General features: G+C 38.6%; 1 protein-coding gene across 1 annotated transcript in view; it reads left to right on the plus strand.

The window, feature by feature from the left end:
- PGLYRP2 (peptidoglycan recognition protein 2) overlaps nt 1–15,910 on the plus strand; it is a 114,431-nt gene that overhangs the window by 52,507 nt on the left and 46,014 nt on the right. Inside the window, exon 4 of the mRNA XM_044083497.1 lies at nt 12,034–12,328. Within this exon, the coding sequence (XP_043939432.1) occupies nt 12,034–12,328 (295 nt within the window). The remainder of the gene's footprint in view (nt 1–12,033; nt 12,329–15,910) is intronic.

Raw genomic sequence — 15,910 nt, forward strand, 5'->3', positions numbered from 1 at the left:
TGTCCATGTGTAGTGCTTTCCATGAAAACATGGTTTTAACATTCTGTGATAGCGCAGCTGTTGTCCATCTGTAGTGCTTTCCATGAAAACATGGTTTTAACATTCTGTGATAGCACAGCTGTTGTCCATGTGTAGTGCTTTCCATGAAAACATGGTTTTAATGTTCTGTGATAGCACAGCTGTTGTCCATTTGTAGTGCTTTCCATGAAAACATGGTTTTAACATTCTGTGATAGCATAGCTGTTGTCCATCTGTAGTGCTTTCCATGAAAACATAGTTTTAATGTTCTGTGATAGCACAGCTGTTGTCCATGTGTAGTGCTTTCCATGAAAACATGGTTTTAACATTCTGTGATAGCACAGCTGTTGTCCATGTGTAGTGCTTTCCATGAAAACATGGTTTTAATGTTCTTTGATAGTATAGCTGTTGTCTATCTGTAGTCCATTAAAACATAGTTTTAATGTTCTGTGATAGCACAGCTGTTGTACATGTGTAGTGCTTTCCATGAAAACATGGTTTTAACATTCTGTGATAGCACAGCTGTTGTCCATGTGTAGTGCTTTCCATGAAAACATGGTTGAAACATTCTGTGATAGTGCAGCTGTTGTCCATCTGTAGTGCTTTCCATGAAAACATGGTTGTAACATTCTGTGATAGCGCAGCTGTTGTCCATCTGTGGTGCTTTCCATGAAAACATGGTTGTAACATTCTGTGATAGCGCAGCTGTTGTCCATCTGTAGTGCTTTCCATTACAACATGGTTTTAATGTTCTTTGATAGTATAGCTGTTGTCTATCTGTAGTCCATTAAAACATGGTTTTAATGTTCTGTGATAGCACAGCTGTTGTCCATGTGTAGTGCTTTCCATGAAAACATGGTTTAAACATTCTGTGATAGCGCAGCTGTTGTCCATCTGTAGTGCTTTCCATTACAACATGGTTTTAATGTTCTTTGATAGTATAGCTGTTGTCTATCTGTAGTCCATTAAAACATGGTTTTAACATTCTGTGATAGCACAGCTGTTGTCCATGTGTAGTGCTTTCCATGAAAACATGGTTTTAATGTTCTGTGATAGCACAGCTGTTGTCCATGTGTAGTGCTTTCCATGAAAACATGGTTTTAATGTTCTGTGATAGCACAGCTGTTGTACATGTGTAGTGCTTTCCATGAAAACATGGTTTTAATGTTCTGTGATAGCACAGCTGTTGTCCATGTGTAGTGCTTTCCATGAAAACATGGTTTTAATGTTCTGTGATAGCACAGCTGTTGTCCATGTGTAGTGCTTTCCATGAAAACATGGTTTTAATGTTCTGTGATAGCACAGCTGTTGTCCATGTGTAGTGCTTTCCATGAAAACATGGTTTTAATGTTCTGTGATAGCACAGCTGTTGTCCATGTGTAGTGCTTTCCATGAAAACATGGTTTTAATGTTCTTTGATAGTATAGCTGTTGTCCATCTGTAGTCCATTAAAACATGGTTTTAACATTCTGTGATAGCACAGCTGTTGTCCATGTGTAGTGCTTTCCATGAAAACATGGTTTTAATGTTCTGTGATAGCACAGCTGTTGTCCATGTGTAGTGCTTTCCATGAAAACATGGTTTTAATGTTCTGTGATAGCACAGCTGTTGTCCATGTGTAGTGCTTTCCATGAAAACATGGTTTTAATGTTCTGTGATAGCACAGCTGTTGTCCATGTGTAGTGCTTTCCATGAAAACATGGTTGTAACATTCTGTGATATCGCAGCTGTTGTCCATCTGTAGTGCTTTCCATTACAACATGGTTTTAATGTTCTTTGATAGTATAGCTGTTGTCTATCTGTAGTCCATTAAAACATGGTTTTAACATTCTGTGATAGCACAGCTGTTGTCCATGTGTAGTGCTTTCCATGAAAACATGGTTTTAACATTCTGTGATAGCGCAGCTGTTGTCCATCTGTAGTGCTTTCCATGAAAACATGGTTTTAACATTCTGTGATAGCACAGCTGTTGTCCATGTGTAGTGCTTTCCATGAAAACATGGTTTTAATGTTCTGTGATAGCACAGCTGTTGTCCATTTGTAGTGCTTTCCATGAAAACATGGTTTTAACATTCTGTGATAGCGCAGCTGTTGTCCATCTGTAGTGCTTTCCATTACAACACGGTTTTAGTGTTCTTTGATAGTATAGCTGTTGTCTATCTGTAGTCCATTAAAACATGGTTTTAACATTCTGTGATAGCACAGCTGTTGTCCATGTGTAGTGCTTTCCATGAAAACATGGTTTTAACATTCTGTGATAGCACAGCTGTTGTCCATGTGTAGTGCTTTCCATGAAAACATGGTTTTAACATTCTGTGATAAGCGCAGCTGTTGTCCATTTGTAGTGCTTTCCATGAAAACATGGTTTTAACATTCTGTGATAGCACAGCTGTTGTCCATCTGTAGTGCTTTCCATGAAAACATGGTTTTAATGTTCTGTGATAGCGCAGCTGTTGTCCATGTGTAGTGCTTTCCATGAAAACATGGTTTTAACATTCTGTGATAGCGCAGCTGTTGTCCATCTGTAGTGCTTTCCATGAAAACATGGTTTTAACATTCTGTGATAGCACAGCTGTTGTCCATGTGTAGTGCTTTCCATGAAAACATGGTTTTAACATTCTGTGATAGCGCAGCTGTTGTCCATCTATAGTGCTTTCCATGAAAACATGGTTTTACCATTCTGTGATAGCACAGCTGTTGTCCATGTGTAGTGCTTTCCATGAAAACATGGTTTTAATGTTCTGTGATAGCACAGCTGTTGTCCATGTGTAGTGCTTTCCATGAAAACATGGTTTTAACATTCTGTGATAGCACAGCTGTTGTCCATGTGTAGTGCTTTCCATGAAAACATGGTTTTAACATTCTGTGATAGCGCAGCTGTTGTCCATCTGTAGTGCTTTCCATGAAAACATGGTTGTAACATTCTGTGATAGCGCAGCTGTTGTCCATCTGTAGTGCTTTCCATTACAACATGGTTTTAATGTTCTTTGATAGTATAGCTGTTGTCTATCTGTAGTCCATTAAAACATGGTTTTAACATTCTGTGATAGCACAGCTGTTGTCCATGTGTAGTGCTTTCCATGAAAACATGGTTTTAACATTGTGATAAGCGCAGCTGTTGTCCATCTGTAGTGCTTTCCATGAAAACATGGTTTTAACATTCTGTGATAGCACAGCTGTTGTCCATGTGTAGTGCTTTCCATGAAAACATGGTTTTAATGTTCTGTGATAGCACAGCTGTTGTCCATTTGTAGTGCTTTCCATGAAAACATGGTTTTAATGTTCTGTGATAGCACAGCTGTTGTCCATCTGTAGTGCTTTCCATTACAACACGGTTTTAATGTTCTTTGATAGTATAGCTGTTGTCTATCTGTAGTCCATTAAAACATGGTTTTAACATTCTGTGATAGCACAGCTGTTGTCCATGTGTAGTGCTTTCCATGAAAACATGGTTTTAACATTCTGTGATAGCACAGCTGTTGTCCATGTGTAGTGCTTTCCATGAAAACATGGTTTTAACATTCTGTGATAGCGCAGCTGTTGTCCATTTGTAGTGCTTTCCATGAAAACATGGTTTTAACATTCTGTGATAGCACAGCTGTTGTCCATCTGTAGTGCTTTCCATGAAAACATGGTTTTAATGTTCTGTGATAGCACAGCTGTTGTCCATTTGTAGTGCTTTCCATGAAAACATGGTTTTAACATTCTGTGATAGCGCAGCTGTTGTCCATCTGTAGTGCTTTCCATTACAACACGGTTTTAGTGTTCTTTGATAGTATAGCTGTTGTCTATCTGTAGTCCATTAAAACATGGTTTTAACATTCTGTGATAGCACAGCTGTTGTCCATGTGTAGTGCTTTCCATGAAAACATGGTTTTAACATTCTGTGATAGCACAGCTGTTGTCCATGTGTAGTGCTTTCCATGAAAACATGGTTTTAACATTCTGTGATAGCGCAGCTGTTGTCCATTTGTAGTGCTTTCCATGAAAACATGGTTTTAACATTCTGTGATAGCACAGCTGTTGTCCATCTGTAGTGCTTTCCATGAAAACATGGTTTTAATGTTCTGTGATAGCGCAGCTGTTGTCCATGTGTAGTGCTTTCCATGAAAACATGGTTTTAACATTCTGTGATAGCGCAGCTGTTGTCCATCTGTAGTGCTTTCCATGAAAACATGGTTTTAACATTCTGTGATAGCACAGCTGTTGTCCATGTGTAGTGCTTTCCATGAAAACATGGTTTTAACATTCTGTGATAGCGCAGCTGTTGTCCATCTATAGTGCTTTCCATGAAAACATGGTTTTACCATTCTGTGATAGCACAGCTGTTGTCCATGTGTAGTGCTTTCCATGAAAACATGGTTTTAATGTTCTGTGATAGCACAGCTGTTGTCCATGTATAGTGCTTTCCATGAAAACATGGTTTTAACATTCTGTGATAGCACAGCTGTTGTCCATGTGTAGTGCTTTCCATGAAAACATGGTTTTAACATTCTGTGATAGCGCAGCTGTTGTCCATCTGTAGTGCTTTCCATGAAAACATGGTTGTAACATTCTGTGATAGCGCAGCTGTTGTCCATCTGTAGTGCTTTCCATTACAACATGGTTTTAATGTTCTTTGATAGTATAGCTGTTGTCTATCTGTAGTCCATTAAAACATGGTTTTAACATTCTGTGATAGCACAGCTGTTGTCCATGTGTAGTGCTTTCCATGAAAACATGGTTTTAACATTGTGATAGCGCAGCTGTTGTCCATCTGTAGTGCTTTCCATGAAAACATGGTTTTAACATTCTGTGATAGCACAGCTGTTGTCCATGTGTAGTGCTTTCCATGAAAACATGGTTTTAATGTTCTGTGATAGCACAGCTGTTGTCCATTTGTAGTGCTTTCCATGAAAACATGGTTTTAATGTTCTGTGATAGCACAGCTGTTGTCCATCTGTAGTGCTTTCCATTACAACACGGTTTTAATGTTCTTTGATAGTATAGCTGTTGTCTATCTGTAGTCCATTAAAACATGGTTTTAACATTCTGTGATAGCACAGCTGTTGTCCATGTGTAGTGCTTTCCATGAAAACATGGTTTTAACATTCTGTGATAGCACAGCTGTTGTCCATGTGTAGTGCTTTCCATGAAAACATGGTTTTAACATTCTGTGATAGAGCAGCTGTTGTCCATTTGTAGTGCTTTCCATGAAAACATGGTTTTAACATTCTGTGATAGCACAGCTGTTGTCCATCTGTAGTGCTTTCCATGAAAACATGGTTTTAATGTTCTGTGATAGCGCAGCTGTTGTCCATGTGTAGTGCTTTCCATGAAAACATGGTTTTAACATTCTGTGATAGCGCAGCTGTTGTCCATTTGTAGTGCTTTCCATGAAAACATGGTTTTAACATTCTGTGATAGCACAGCTGTTGTCCATCTGTAGTGCTTTCCATGAAACATGGTTTTAATGTTCTGTGATAGCACAGCTGTTGTCCATGTGTAGTGCTTTCCATGAAAACATGGTTTTAACATTCTGTGATAGCGCAGCTGTTGTCCATCTGTAGTGCTTTCCATTACAACATGGTTTTAATGTTCTTTGATAGTATAGCTGTTGTCTATCTGTAGTCCATTAAAACATGGTTTTAACATTCTGTGATAGCACAGCTGTTGTCCATGTGTAGTGCTTTCCATGAAAACATGGTTTTAACATTCTGTGATAGCGCAGCTGTTGTCCATCTGTAGTGCTTTCCATGAAAACATGGTTTTAATGTTCTTTGATAGTATAGCTGTTGTCTATCTGTAGTCCATTAAAACATGGTTTTAATGTTCTGTGATAGCACAGCTGTTGTACGTGTAGTGCTTTCCATGAAAACATGGTTTTAACATTCTGTGATAGCACAGCTGTTGTCCATTTGTAGTGCTTTCCATGAAAACATGGTTTTAACATTCTGTGATAGCACAGCTGTTGTCCATGTGTAGTGCTTTCCATGAAAACATGGTTTTAATGTTCTGTGATAGCACAGCTGTGGTCCATGTGTAGTGCTTTCCATGAAAACGTGGTTTTAATGTTCTGTGATAGCACAGCTGTTGTCCATGTGTAGTGCTTTCCATGAAAACATGGTTGTAACATTCTGTGATAGCGCAGCTGTTGTCCATCTGTAGTGCTTTCCATTACAACACGGTTTTAATGTTCTTTGATAGTATAGCTGTTGTCTATCTGTAGTCCATTAAAACATGGTTTTAACATTCTGTGATAGCACAGCTGTTGTCCATGTGTAGTGCTTTCCATGAAAACATGGTTTTAACATTCTGTGATAGCGCAGCTGTTGTCCATCTGTAGTGCTTTCCATGAAAACATGGTTTTAACATTCTGTGATAGCACAGCTGTTGTCCATGTGTAGTGCTTTCCATGAAAACATGGTTTTAATGTTCTGTGATAGCACAGCTGTTGTCCATTTGTAGTGCTTTCCATGAAAACATGGTTTTAACATTATGTGATAGTACAGCTGTTGTCCATGTGTAGTGCTTTCCATGAAAACATGGTTTTAATGTTCTGTGATAGCACAGCTGTTGTCCATCTGTAGTGCTTTCCATGAAAACATGGTTTTAATGTTCTGTGATAGCACAGCTGTTGTCCATGTGTAGTGTTTTCCATTAAAACATGGTTTTAACATTCTGTGATAGCACAGCTGTTGTCCATGTGTAGTGCTTTCCATGAAAACATGGTTTTAATGTTCTTTGATAGTATAGCTGTTGTCTATCTGTAGTCCATTAAAACATGGTTTTAACATTCTGTGATAGCACAGCTGTTGTCCATGTGTAGTGCTTTCCATGAAAACATGGTTTTAACATTATGTGATAGTACAGCTGTTGTCCATGTGTAGTGCTTTCCATGAAAACATGGTTTTAATGTTCTGTGATAGCACAGCTGTTGTCCATGTGTAGTGCTTTCCATGAAAACATGGTTTTAATGTTCTGTGATAGCACAGCTGTTGTCCATCTGTAGTGCTTTCCATGAAAACATGGTTTTAATGTTCTGTGATAGCACAGCTGTTGTCCATCTCTAGTGCTTTCCATGAAAACATGGTTTTAATGTTCTGTGATAGCACAGCTGTTGTCCATGTGTAGTGTTTTCCATTAAAACATGGTTTTAACATTCTGTGATAGCACAGCTGTTGTCCATGTGTAGTGTTTTCCATTAAAACATGGTTTTAACATTCTGTGATAGCACAGCTGTTGTCCATGTGTAGTGCTTTCCATGAAAACATGGTTTTAATGTTCTTTGATAGTATAGCTGTTGTCTATCTGTAGTCCATTAAAACATGGTTTTAACATTCTGTGATAGCACAGCTGTTGTCCATGTGTAGTGCTTTCCATGAAAACATGGTTTTAACATTCTGTGATAGCGCAGCTGTTGTCCATCTGTAGTGCTTTCCATGAAAACATGGTTTTAACATTCTGTGATAGCACAGCTGTTGTCCATGTGTAGTGCTTTCCATGAAAACATGGTTTTAATGTTCTGTGATAGCACAGCTGTTGTCCATTTGCAGTGCTTTCCATGAAAACATGGTTTTAATGTTCTGTGATAGCACAGCTGTTGTCCATGTGTAGTGCTTTCCATTACAACACGGTTTTAATGTTCTTTGATAGTATAGCTGTTGTCTATCTGTAGTCCATTAAAACATGGTTTTAACATTCTGTGATAGCACAGCTGTTGTCCATGTATAGTGCTTTCCATGAAAACATGGTTTTAACATTCTGTGATAGCACAGCTGTTGTCCATGTGTAGTGCTTTCCATGGAAACATGGTTTTAACATTCTGTGATAGCGCAGCTGTTGTCCATTTGTAGTGCTTTCCATGAAAACATGGTTTTAACATTCTGTGATAGCACAGCTGTTGTCCGTCTGTAGTGCTTTCCATGAAAACATGGTTTTAATGTTCTGTGATAGCGCAGCTGTTGTCCATGTGTAGTGCTTTCCATGAAAACATGGTTTTAACATTCTGTGATAGCGCAGCTGTTGTCCATTTGTAGTGCTTTCCATGAAAACATGGTTTTAACATTCTGTGATAGCACAGCTGTTGTCCATCTGTAGTGCTTTCCATGAAAACATGGTTTTAATGTTCTGTGATAGCACAGCTGTTGTCCATGTGTAGTGCTTTCCATGAAAACATGGTTTTAACATTCTGTGATAGCGCAGCTGTTGTCCATCTGTAGTGCTTTCCATTACAACATGGTTTTAATGTTCTTTGATACTATAGCTGTTGTCTATCTGTAGTCCATTAAAACATGGTTTTAACATTCTGTGATAGCACAGCTGTTGTCCATGTGTAGTGCTTTCCATGAAAACATGGTTTTAACATTCTGTGATAGCGCAGCTGTTGTCCATCTGTAGTGCTTTCCATGAAAACATGGTTTTAATGTTCTTTGATAGTATAGCTGTTGTCTATCTGTAGTCCATTAAAACATGGTTTTAATGTTCTGTGATAGCACAGCTGTTGTACGTGTAGTGCTTTCCATGAAAACATGGTTTTAACATTCTGTGATAGCACAGCTGTTGTCCATTTGTAGTGCTTTCCATGAAAACATGGTTTTAACATTCTGTGATAGCACAGCTGTTGTCCATGTGTAGTGCTTTCCATGAAAACATGGTTTTAATGTTCTGTGATAGCACAGCTGTTGTCCCTGTGTAGTGCTTTCCATGAAAACGTGGTTTTAATGTTCTGTGATAGCACAGCTGTTGTCCATGTGTAGTGCTTTCCATGAAAACATGGTTGTAACATTCTGTGATAGCGCAGCTGTTGTCCATCTGTAGTGCTTTCCATTACAACACGGTTTTAATGTTCTTTGATAGTATAGCTGTTGTCTATCTGTAGTCCATTAAAACATGGTTTTAACATTCTGTGATAGCACAGCTGTTGTCCATGTGTAGTGCTTTCCATGAAAACATGGTTTTAACATTCTGTGATAGCGCAGCTGTTGTCCATCTGTAGTGCTTTCCATGAAAACATGGTTTTAACATTCTGTGATAGCACAGCTGTTGTCCATGTGTAGTGCTTTCCATGAAAACATGGTTTTAATGTTCTGTGATAGCACAGCTGTTGTCCATTTGTAGTGCTTTCCATGAAAACATGGTTTTAACTTTCTGTGATAGCGCAGCTGTTGTCCATGTGTAGTGCTTTCCATGAAAACATGGTTTTAACATTATGTGATAGTACAGCTGTTGTCCATGTGTAGTGCTTTCCATGAAAACATGGTTTTAATGTTCTGTGATAGCACAGCTGTTGTCCATCTGTAGTGCTTTCCATGAAAACATGGTTTTAATGTTCTGTGATAGCACAGCTGTTGTTCATGTGTAGTGTTTTCCATTAAAACATGGTTTTAACATTCTGTGATAGCACAGCTGTTGTCCATGTGTAGTGCTTTCCATGAAAACATGGTTTTAATGTTCTTTGATAGTATAGCTGTTGTCTATCTGTAGTCCATTAAAACATGGTTTTAACATTCTGTGATAGCACAGCTGTTGTCCATGTGTAGTGCTTTCCATGAAAACATGGTTTTAACATTATGTGATAGTACAGCTGTTGTCCATGTGTAGTGCTTTCCATGAAAACATGGTTTTAATGTTCTGTGATAGCACAGCTGTTGTCCATCTGTAGTGCTTTCCATGAAAACATGGTTTTAATGTTCTGTGATAGCACAGCTGTTGTCCATCTCTAGTGCTTTCCATGAAAACATGGTTTTAATGTTCTGTGATAGCACAGCTGTTGTCCATGTGTAGTGTTTTCCATTAAAACATGGTTTTAACATTCTGTGATAGCACAGCTGTTGTCCATGTGTAGTGCTTTCCATGAAAACATGGTTTTAACATTATGTGATAGTACAGCTGTTGTCCATGTGTAGTGCTTTCCATGAAAACATGGTTTTAATGTTCTGTGATAGCACAGCTGTTGTCCATTTGTAGTGCTTTCCATGAAAACATGGTTGTAACATTCCATGATAGAAGAGCTGTTGTTCATGTGTAGTACTTTTCATTAAAACATGGTTTTCATGTTCAGTATTAGTACAGCTGTTGTCTGTCTGTAGTGATTTCCATTAAAAATTATGTTAATGTTTTATAATAGTGCAACTGTTGCTTATCTCTAGTGCTTTTCATTAAAACATGGTTTTAATGTTCTGTAATAGTACAGCTGTTGTCCATCTGTACTATGTTCCAAGAAAACATTGTTTAAACATTATGTGTAAGTACAGCAGTTCCCCATCTACAGTGCTTTAAATTCAAACATGGTTTTAACAGACTGTGATAGTGCAGCTGTTGTCCACTTGCAGTGCTTTTAATTCAAACATGGTTTTAACAGACTGTGATAGTGTTGCTATTGTCCATCTGTACTGCTTTCCATTAAAACAAGGTTTTAACATTTTGTAATAGTGCAGCTGTTGTACATCTGTAGTGCTTTTTATTAAAACATGGTTTTAACATTTTGTAATAGTGCAATTGTTGTCCATCTGTAGTGCTTTCCAGGAACATATGGTTTTAATGTTCCATGATAGTACAGCTGTATTCTTGGTCCAGAGTTAGTACAGATCAATTTACATTAATTATTCAAACTCATGCAGAAGGAAACCTCAAAGTCTATCAACTTTCTTTGTATGTTGTAGATATCCTCACTGTAGCTCCTACCCCATTTTATTTTCACTTTATTTCATCTGTTACATACATATGTAAAATGATCTGTTGTCTCAGGTTGCACGATCTTGTCTGGTATCCTACTATGTTTTTCCCACTGCCTTGTCTGACATATGTACTTTGCTACTACTGCATCCATTTTAGTTTTGTCTATCTACTACCCATGACAGCTCCTTGCATCTTTCCTCCTCTGCTGCTTAAACTATCCTACGTATTCACATTTGCCTCCTTCCTGGTATGTACCTCTTTTTTGGCTTCTTCAGGAGTAAACATTCCCAACTTCTACACCCTCCTCATATATGAAAGCTCATACATTTTCATAGTGTTTCGCTGCACTTTTCTAACAGTTGGTCAAGTAGTGAGGTGCAACATATAAACTGTGTTGTGCAATATAATTTCTCTCTGATGAGTCAGCTCACAAGTGAAACTAAAATATGTTGACCTGTGCTGTAATTCAATGAAAGAAAAGATGTTTTTGTAGTTTCAAGCTAGAGTTTTCCTGTAAATGCCACTGAACGTTAACAAATAACTGTTGACTGCTTCTATTTCACGTGTTATGAAGTTGAGGCAAGCTAACAAATGCATATCCTTTTGGTTGCCAGTACTTAAAACACCATTTTTGATACAAATAATTTTTTATGTGGGCATTTTTTGAAATAACACTTTTCCTGATGTGTAATTCTGCTTTCTGTGTTATAAGGGGAAGGTTTTTTTTTTTTGCTATAGTAATTTAGATGTAGGATACTATAGTAAAATAAAAGTGAAACTGAAATGGATCCTGATTGTCTCTATAATGCTGAGTACCTCATCCATGAATACACATAATTTATTCTTATTAGTTCCTGATTTTAGCCAAATATCACTGATTTTCAGGGGCTTTAGTATCTTGTCTTCTCCTCTGGAAGTTGAGAAGCATGGCTATACAGAACTGGTGTGCTGGTCTAGACTCTGGTGTAGGGGTACATAAGTAGAAGCCTGCGGAATGAAATTTCACAGTGATCATGAATCCGTCATTCAGTAGGCATTGTTCAGTCTGTGATCAAATCTGAAATGATCTTTTAAAAACATTTCAACAATTACTAGTTTAAAAGATAACACTGGAGATGATCATTTTGTGTTAAGACAACAAACAAACATCTTTTTGCTGTGTAGTATGAACTCTGACCTCCTATTAAAACTGATATTCCAGAGAAATGGCTTGAGGCAGACTATTAACAAATATAAGGTTGTAGTCAGTTATGCATGGCATGCCATCATCAATAAGTGAATTATTTGGTGATTTCACTGGCTATAAGTTTTGTGCAGTTCCTTATTTTATTTAATGGGTTGTTTCTTTTCCTGTAGCTTTGTTGTTGGATCAGATGGGTACTTGTATGAAGGACGTGGATGGTTAATCCAGGGAGCACACACAAAAGGTAACAACGAAAAAGGATATGGGGTCAGCTTCATTGGTGACTACACTTCTGCACTCCCAGAATCATTTGCTCTTGAACTGGTGAAGGAGAGCTTCCTAAAATGTGCTGTGAAAGGATTAAATATTGTCAGCAACTTTACAATCCATGGTCATCGCCAGCTAGTGAATACTTCTTGTCCTGGAGAGAAATTGTACCAGCTCATAAAAACATGGCCTGGCTTCAAAGTACGTACACTGTATTATCATTCATCTGTAGAACAAATAGCTAAAATTCCTTAGCAATACATTGTACAAACAATATCTTAATTTTCTCAAGAAGTATGTAGAACTGAAATGAGAATTGCTGTACAGTAGATACAATATCTTAAATGTCAATCATTAAAAATCTGGCTAGTAATGAACAATCAATGCCACAGTAACCATTAGTTTTTGATATGTGTGCATTAGGACATTGCCACTATCATATTTTTATTTTTATGTGTTTTTTTCCCAGTATGTTTGCTGACAATTGAGCCTCCCCCTTAACAGCCTAGCCAATTTCATCCCTTGAACTGGATAACATCTAATGAAGGTGACAGCAGGCCAGGAGTCATCATTATATAGGCAGCTATGGCAATGTTTATGCCCTCTCCATCCTTAACCTCACTTTGATTGCTAATGTGTCCACCTTGATCACCACAGCAGCATCTTGTGCTCTCTCATATGTGTGCCTGCTGCCACATGCATACCATGAGGGCTACTGTCACTAACTTGGGGTTATGAAGCAATACATTCTCTGACCCTGTGGCTACGCCCGCTCCTGGGACAGTGTCAGGTGGGGAGTTTGACCGGGGCGGTACACCTATCAAAGAGTAACGCAGGTGTCCTAAGGCGAGCTCAAGGAGGACAGAAACCTCCAGTGGAGCAGAAGGGCAAAAGCTCGCTTGATCTTGATTTTCAGTATGAATATAGACCGTGAAAGCCAGGCCTCACAATCCTTGTGGCTTTTTGGGTTTTAAACAGGAGGTGTCAGAAAAGTTACCACAGGGATAACTGGCTTGTGGCGGCCAAGCGTTCATAGCGACATTGCTTTTTGATCCTTTGATGTCGGCTCTTCCTGTCATTGAGAAGCAGAATTCACCAAGCGTTGGATTTTTCACCCACTAATAGGGAACATGAGCTGGGATTAGACCGTCATGTGACATGTTAGTTTTACCCTACTGATGATGTGTTGTTGGGATAGTAATCCTGCTTAGTACGAGAGGAACCGCAGGTTCAAACATTTGGTGTATGTGCTTGGCTGAGGAGCCAATGGTGCAAAGCTACCATCTGTGGGATTATGACTGAACGCCTCTAAGTCAGAATCCTGCCTAAATGTAACGATACCATAGGACTGCAGATATCCTGTTGGCCAGAGATAGCCGGCTGCACGGTTGGCGAGGAACACCGCTTGTCACTGGGTCGGAACGAGGATGGAAGGGGCCATCTCTCTACTGCAGTGCACCGCACATTCATGGGGAACCGGGTGCTAAATCATTCATACACAACCTCTCTCCAGTTGCATGGAAGCAGGTTAGCCTGAACAAGACTACCATCTCCTTTTACCCTGGGATGGGCAGGCTGGCAAACACTGCTGACACCTATCTTCTCCTTTCTGGGTCTTCCAGTGCTCTAGTCACTATGGAAAGTCAGGGCATCTGAGTCACCATAACCACTTCATTCTGCTGCATCTCAGACTTGAGTATCACTGGCATATTTTTAACTTTAACTGGTCATTTTTGGTGATGTACTGGATTACAAATAAAAGTTTAATTACATGTGGGAGTATCTGAGTTTGCAAATGCTCAGCTTGTGGGATCTCAGGTTATCAGAACTTTATTGCTGTGATCATATTCATCTCAAGAACATGCGTAATGCCATGAGCTGTGTGCTTCAGTGTTCTGTTTTATTATGTTACACTTAGTCAGCAGTTGTAGACTTTGGATTTAGTATATTTAGGGTAGGTAGTGTGCAGTGGTGGGGACTATTCACTACATTAGACTGGCCAGAGAACAACGACTCCTTGCATAATCTATGTGTATTTATTTCTTTATTTTGTGGGGTTTATGGGAAATTCTATCAGGTTAGTGCTCTCAATAGCTGGTCTTACTTCTGTCATTAGGATTATGATATGTTTGACACAACGTAGCAGAGAAGTAAGACATTGTATTGATAGATTTGTATTGTATTATGATGAATGGCTTTAATTGTACAAGTTGCAGTTATACTTAACAAATAGGTCATTTTACTACTATGTCTAACTAAACTGCTGTACAGAAAATACTCCATGACAGTTTATCACTGTTAAGCATGGGCTTTGCAATTAAATGGGCTTTAGAGACATGACTTGTATAGAAGAGTACCTTACAAAGGCACACCTGTGGAGAGACGTACACAAGTGATACACAGGAGCTGGCGGCATACAAAAAAATAACACTTTTTAGTGAAGATAAAGACGTGAAGTGAACAGACTACGTGAAGGAATTCTATATCTGATCCACCTGCAATATGAAGACCTCTTTCTGTTACTTTATAAGTTATTGAGCAGTTGTACTCCAGGGGATTACTGGAACAACTATCTGAGAGCTAATGAATGATCCAGTCAGTGGTTATCTTCATCTTATACTTAAATCAGCAGTATAACTCAACAAGCTATGTCAAAAACGTTCAATTGTCTGCAGTTGCAATACTGATGGGTAGTTAACTGAGGCAACAGTGCATGCAAAATGTAAGCCTGAATCTTTGAATTTCATATTGCTTTCCATGCAGTTTCATACTGCATAAGTTAAGCAAGTACCTCAAGAAACTCTCACTTCCCTTTTCTGACACAGCCAGCTGTTGTTGAGATTATTACAGCAGAAAATGTTCACTTAAACAGTCTTTTGTCTGGTACGTGGCAACATCATGTGCATCATGACTGCCCACGTAGTTAAGAACAGGGTCACAAAATACAGTTATACATAGCTTGCATCCTGAGAGCAGAAGGAAAGCTATAATTTAAAAGATTTCTCTGCAGTCCCAGTGTGCAAAAGGTGTGGCTTTACTTCATTAGGGAATGCGGCTGTATAAACATGTGCTGTTGACATGTTCCTGCTTAAATAATTGTTTTTCATTGAGTTTACTAATGATTTTTTTTTGTTTTGGTACTACAGTGACTATAGTAAAATAACTTGATTATAAAGTGTCTCACTGCCCTCAACCCTCTTCACTTAGATAATTTCACTTTATGTACTTGTTCTTGTCCCTACGATTCAGGCTTGTTTGTAATAGGAGGCAAAGGTTTGGTAAGAGTACTTAAATGAAGGCCGAGGATGACATCAAGTGTCATCTAAAGGGGTCAGTCATGTTTGTGTAGTAGCATGTCTAGACTTCTGTCTATGCTAAACACTCCATTCTAAACAGGAAATGGGCTATGTATGATATGCGATATGCTTTTAGATTCCTGAACATACACATCCACTTTGTGAAGAAGGATTTACACTTTAGCAAAGACAGTGCGCCTGGATCAGTTCCATAATTTACAAGATTTTTTTTTTTGCCCAAGATAACTGATTAAGATAATTAGCTTAGCAAATGCTTTGATGAAGGAAATATCAACTTCTTTATTACCTATTATTGGTTAGCACAAGCAGTGTCATAAACAGTACAGTTACTGACGCTGGCCGCTTTGTTGGTGTAGAGAGATAAAACCCTGATGAAAGGGAAGATGGGCATACCCATCCTAAGGGTGATGTATAATAGGAGGATAGACACACCCACCCTAAGGGTAATGTGTGGACAAGGCACACA

The sequence above is a fragment of the Protopterus annectens genome, chromosome 9.part0, assembly GCF_019279795.1.
Source record: "Protopterus annectens isolate FY-2018-M chromosome 9.part0, PAN1.0, whole genome shotgun sequence".
NCBI classification, from domain to species: Eukaryota; Metazoa; Chordata; order Ceratodontiformes; family Protopteridae; genus Protopterus; species Protopterus annectens.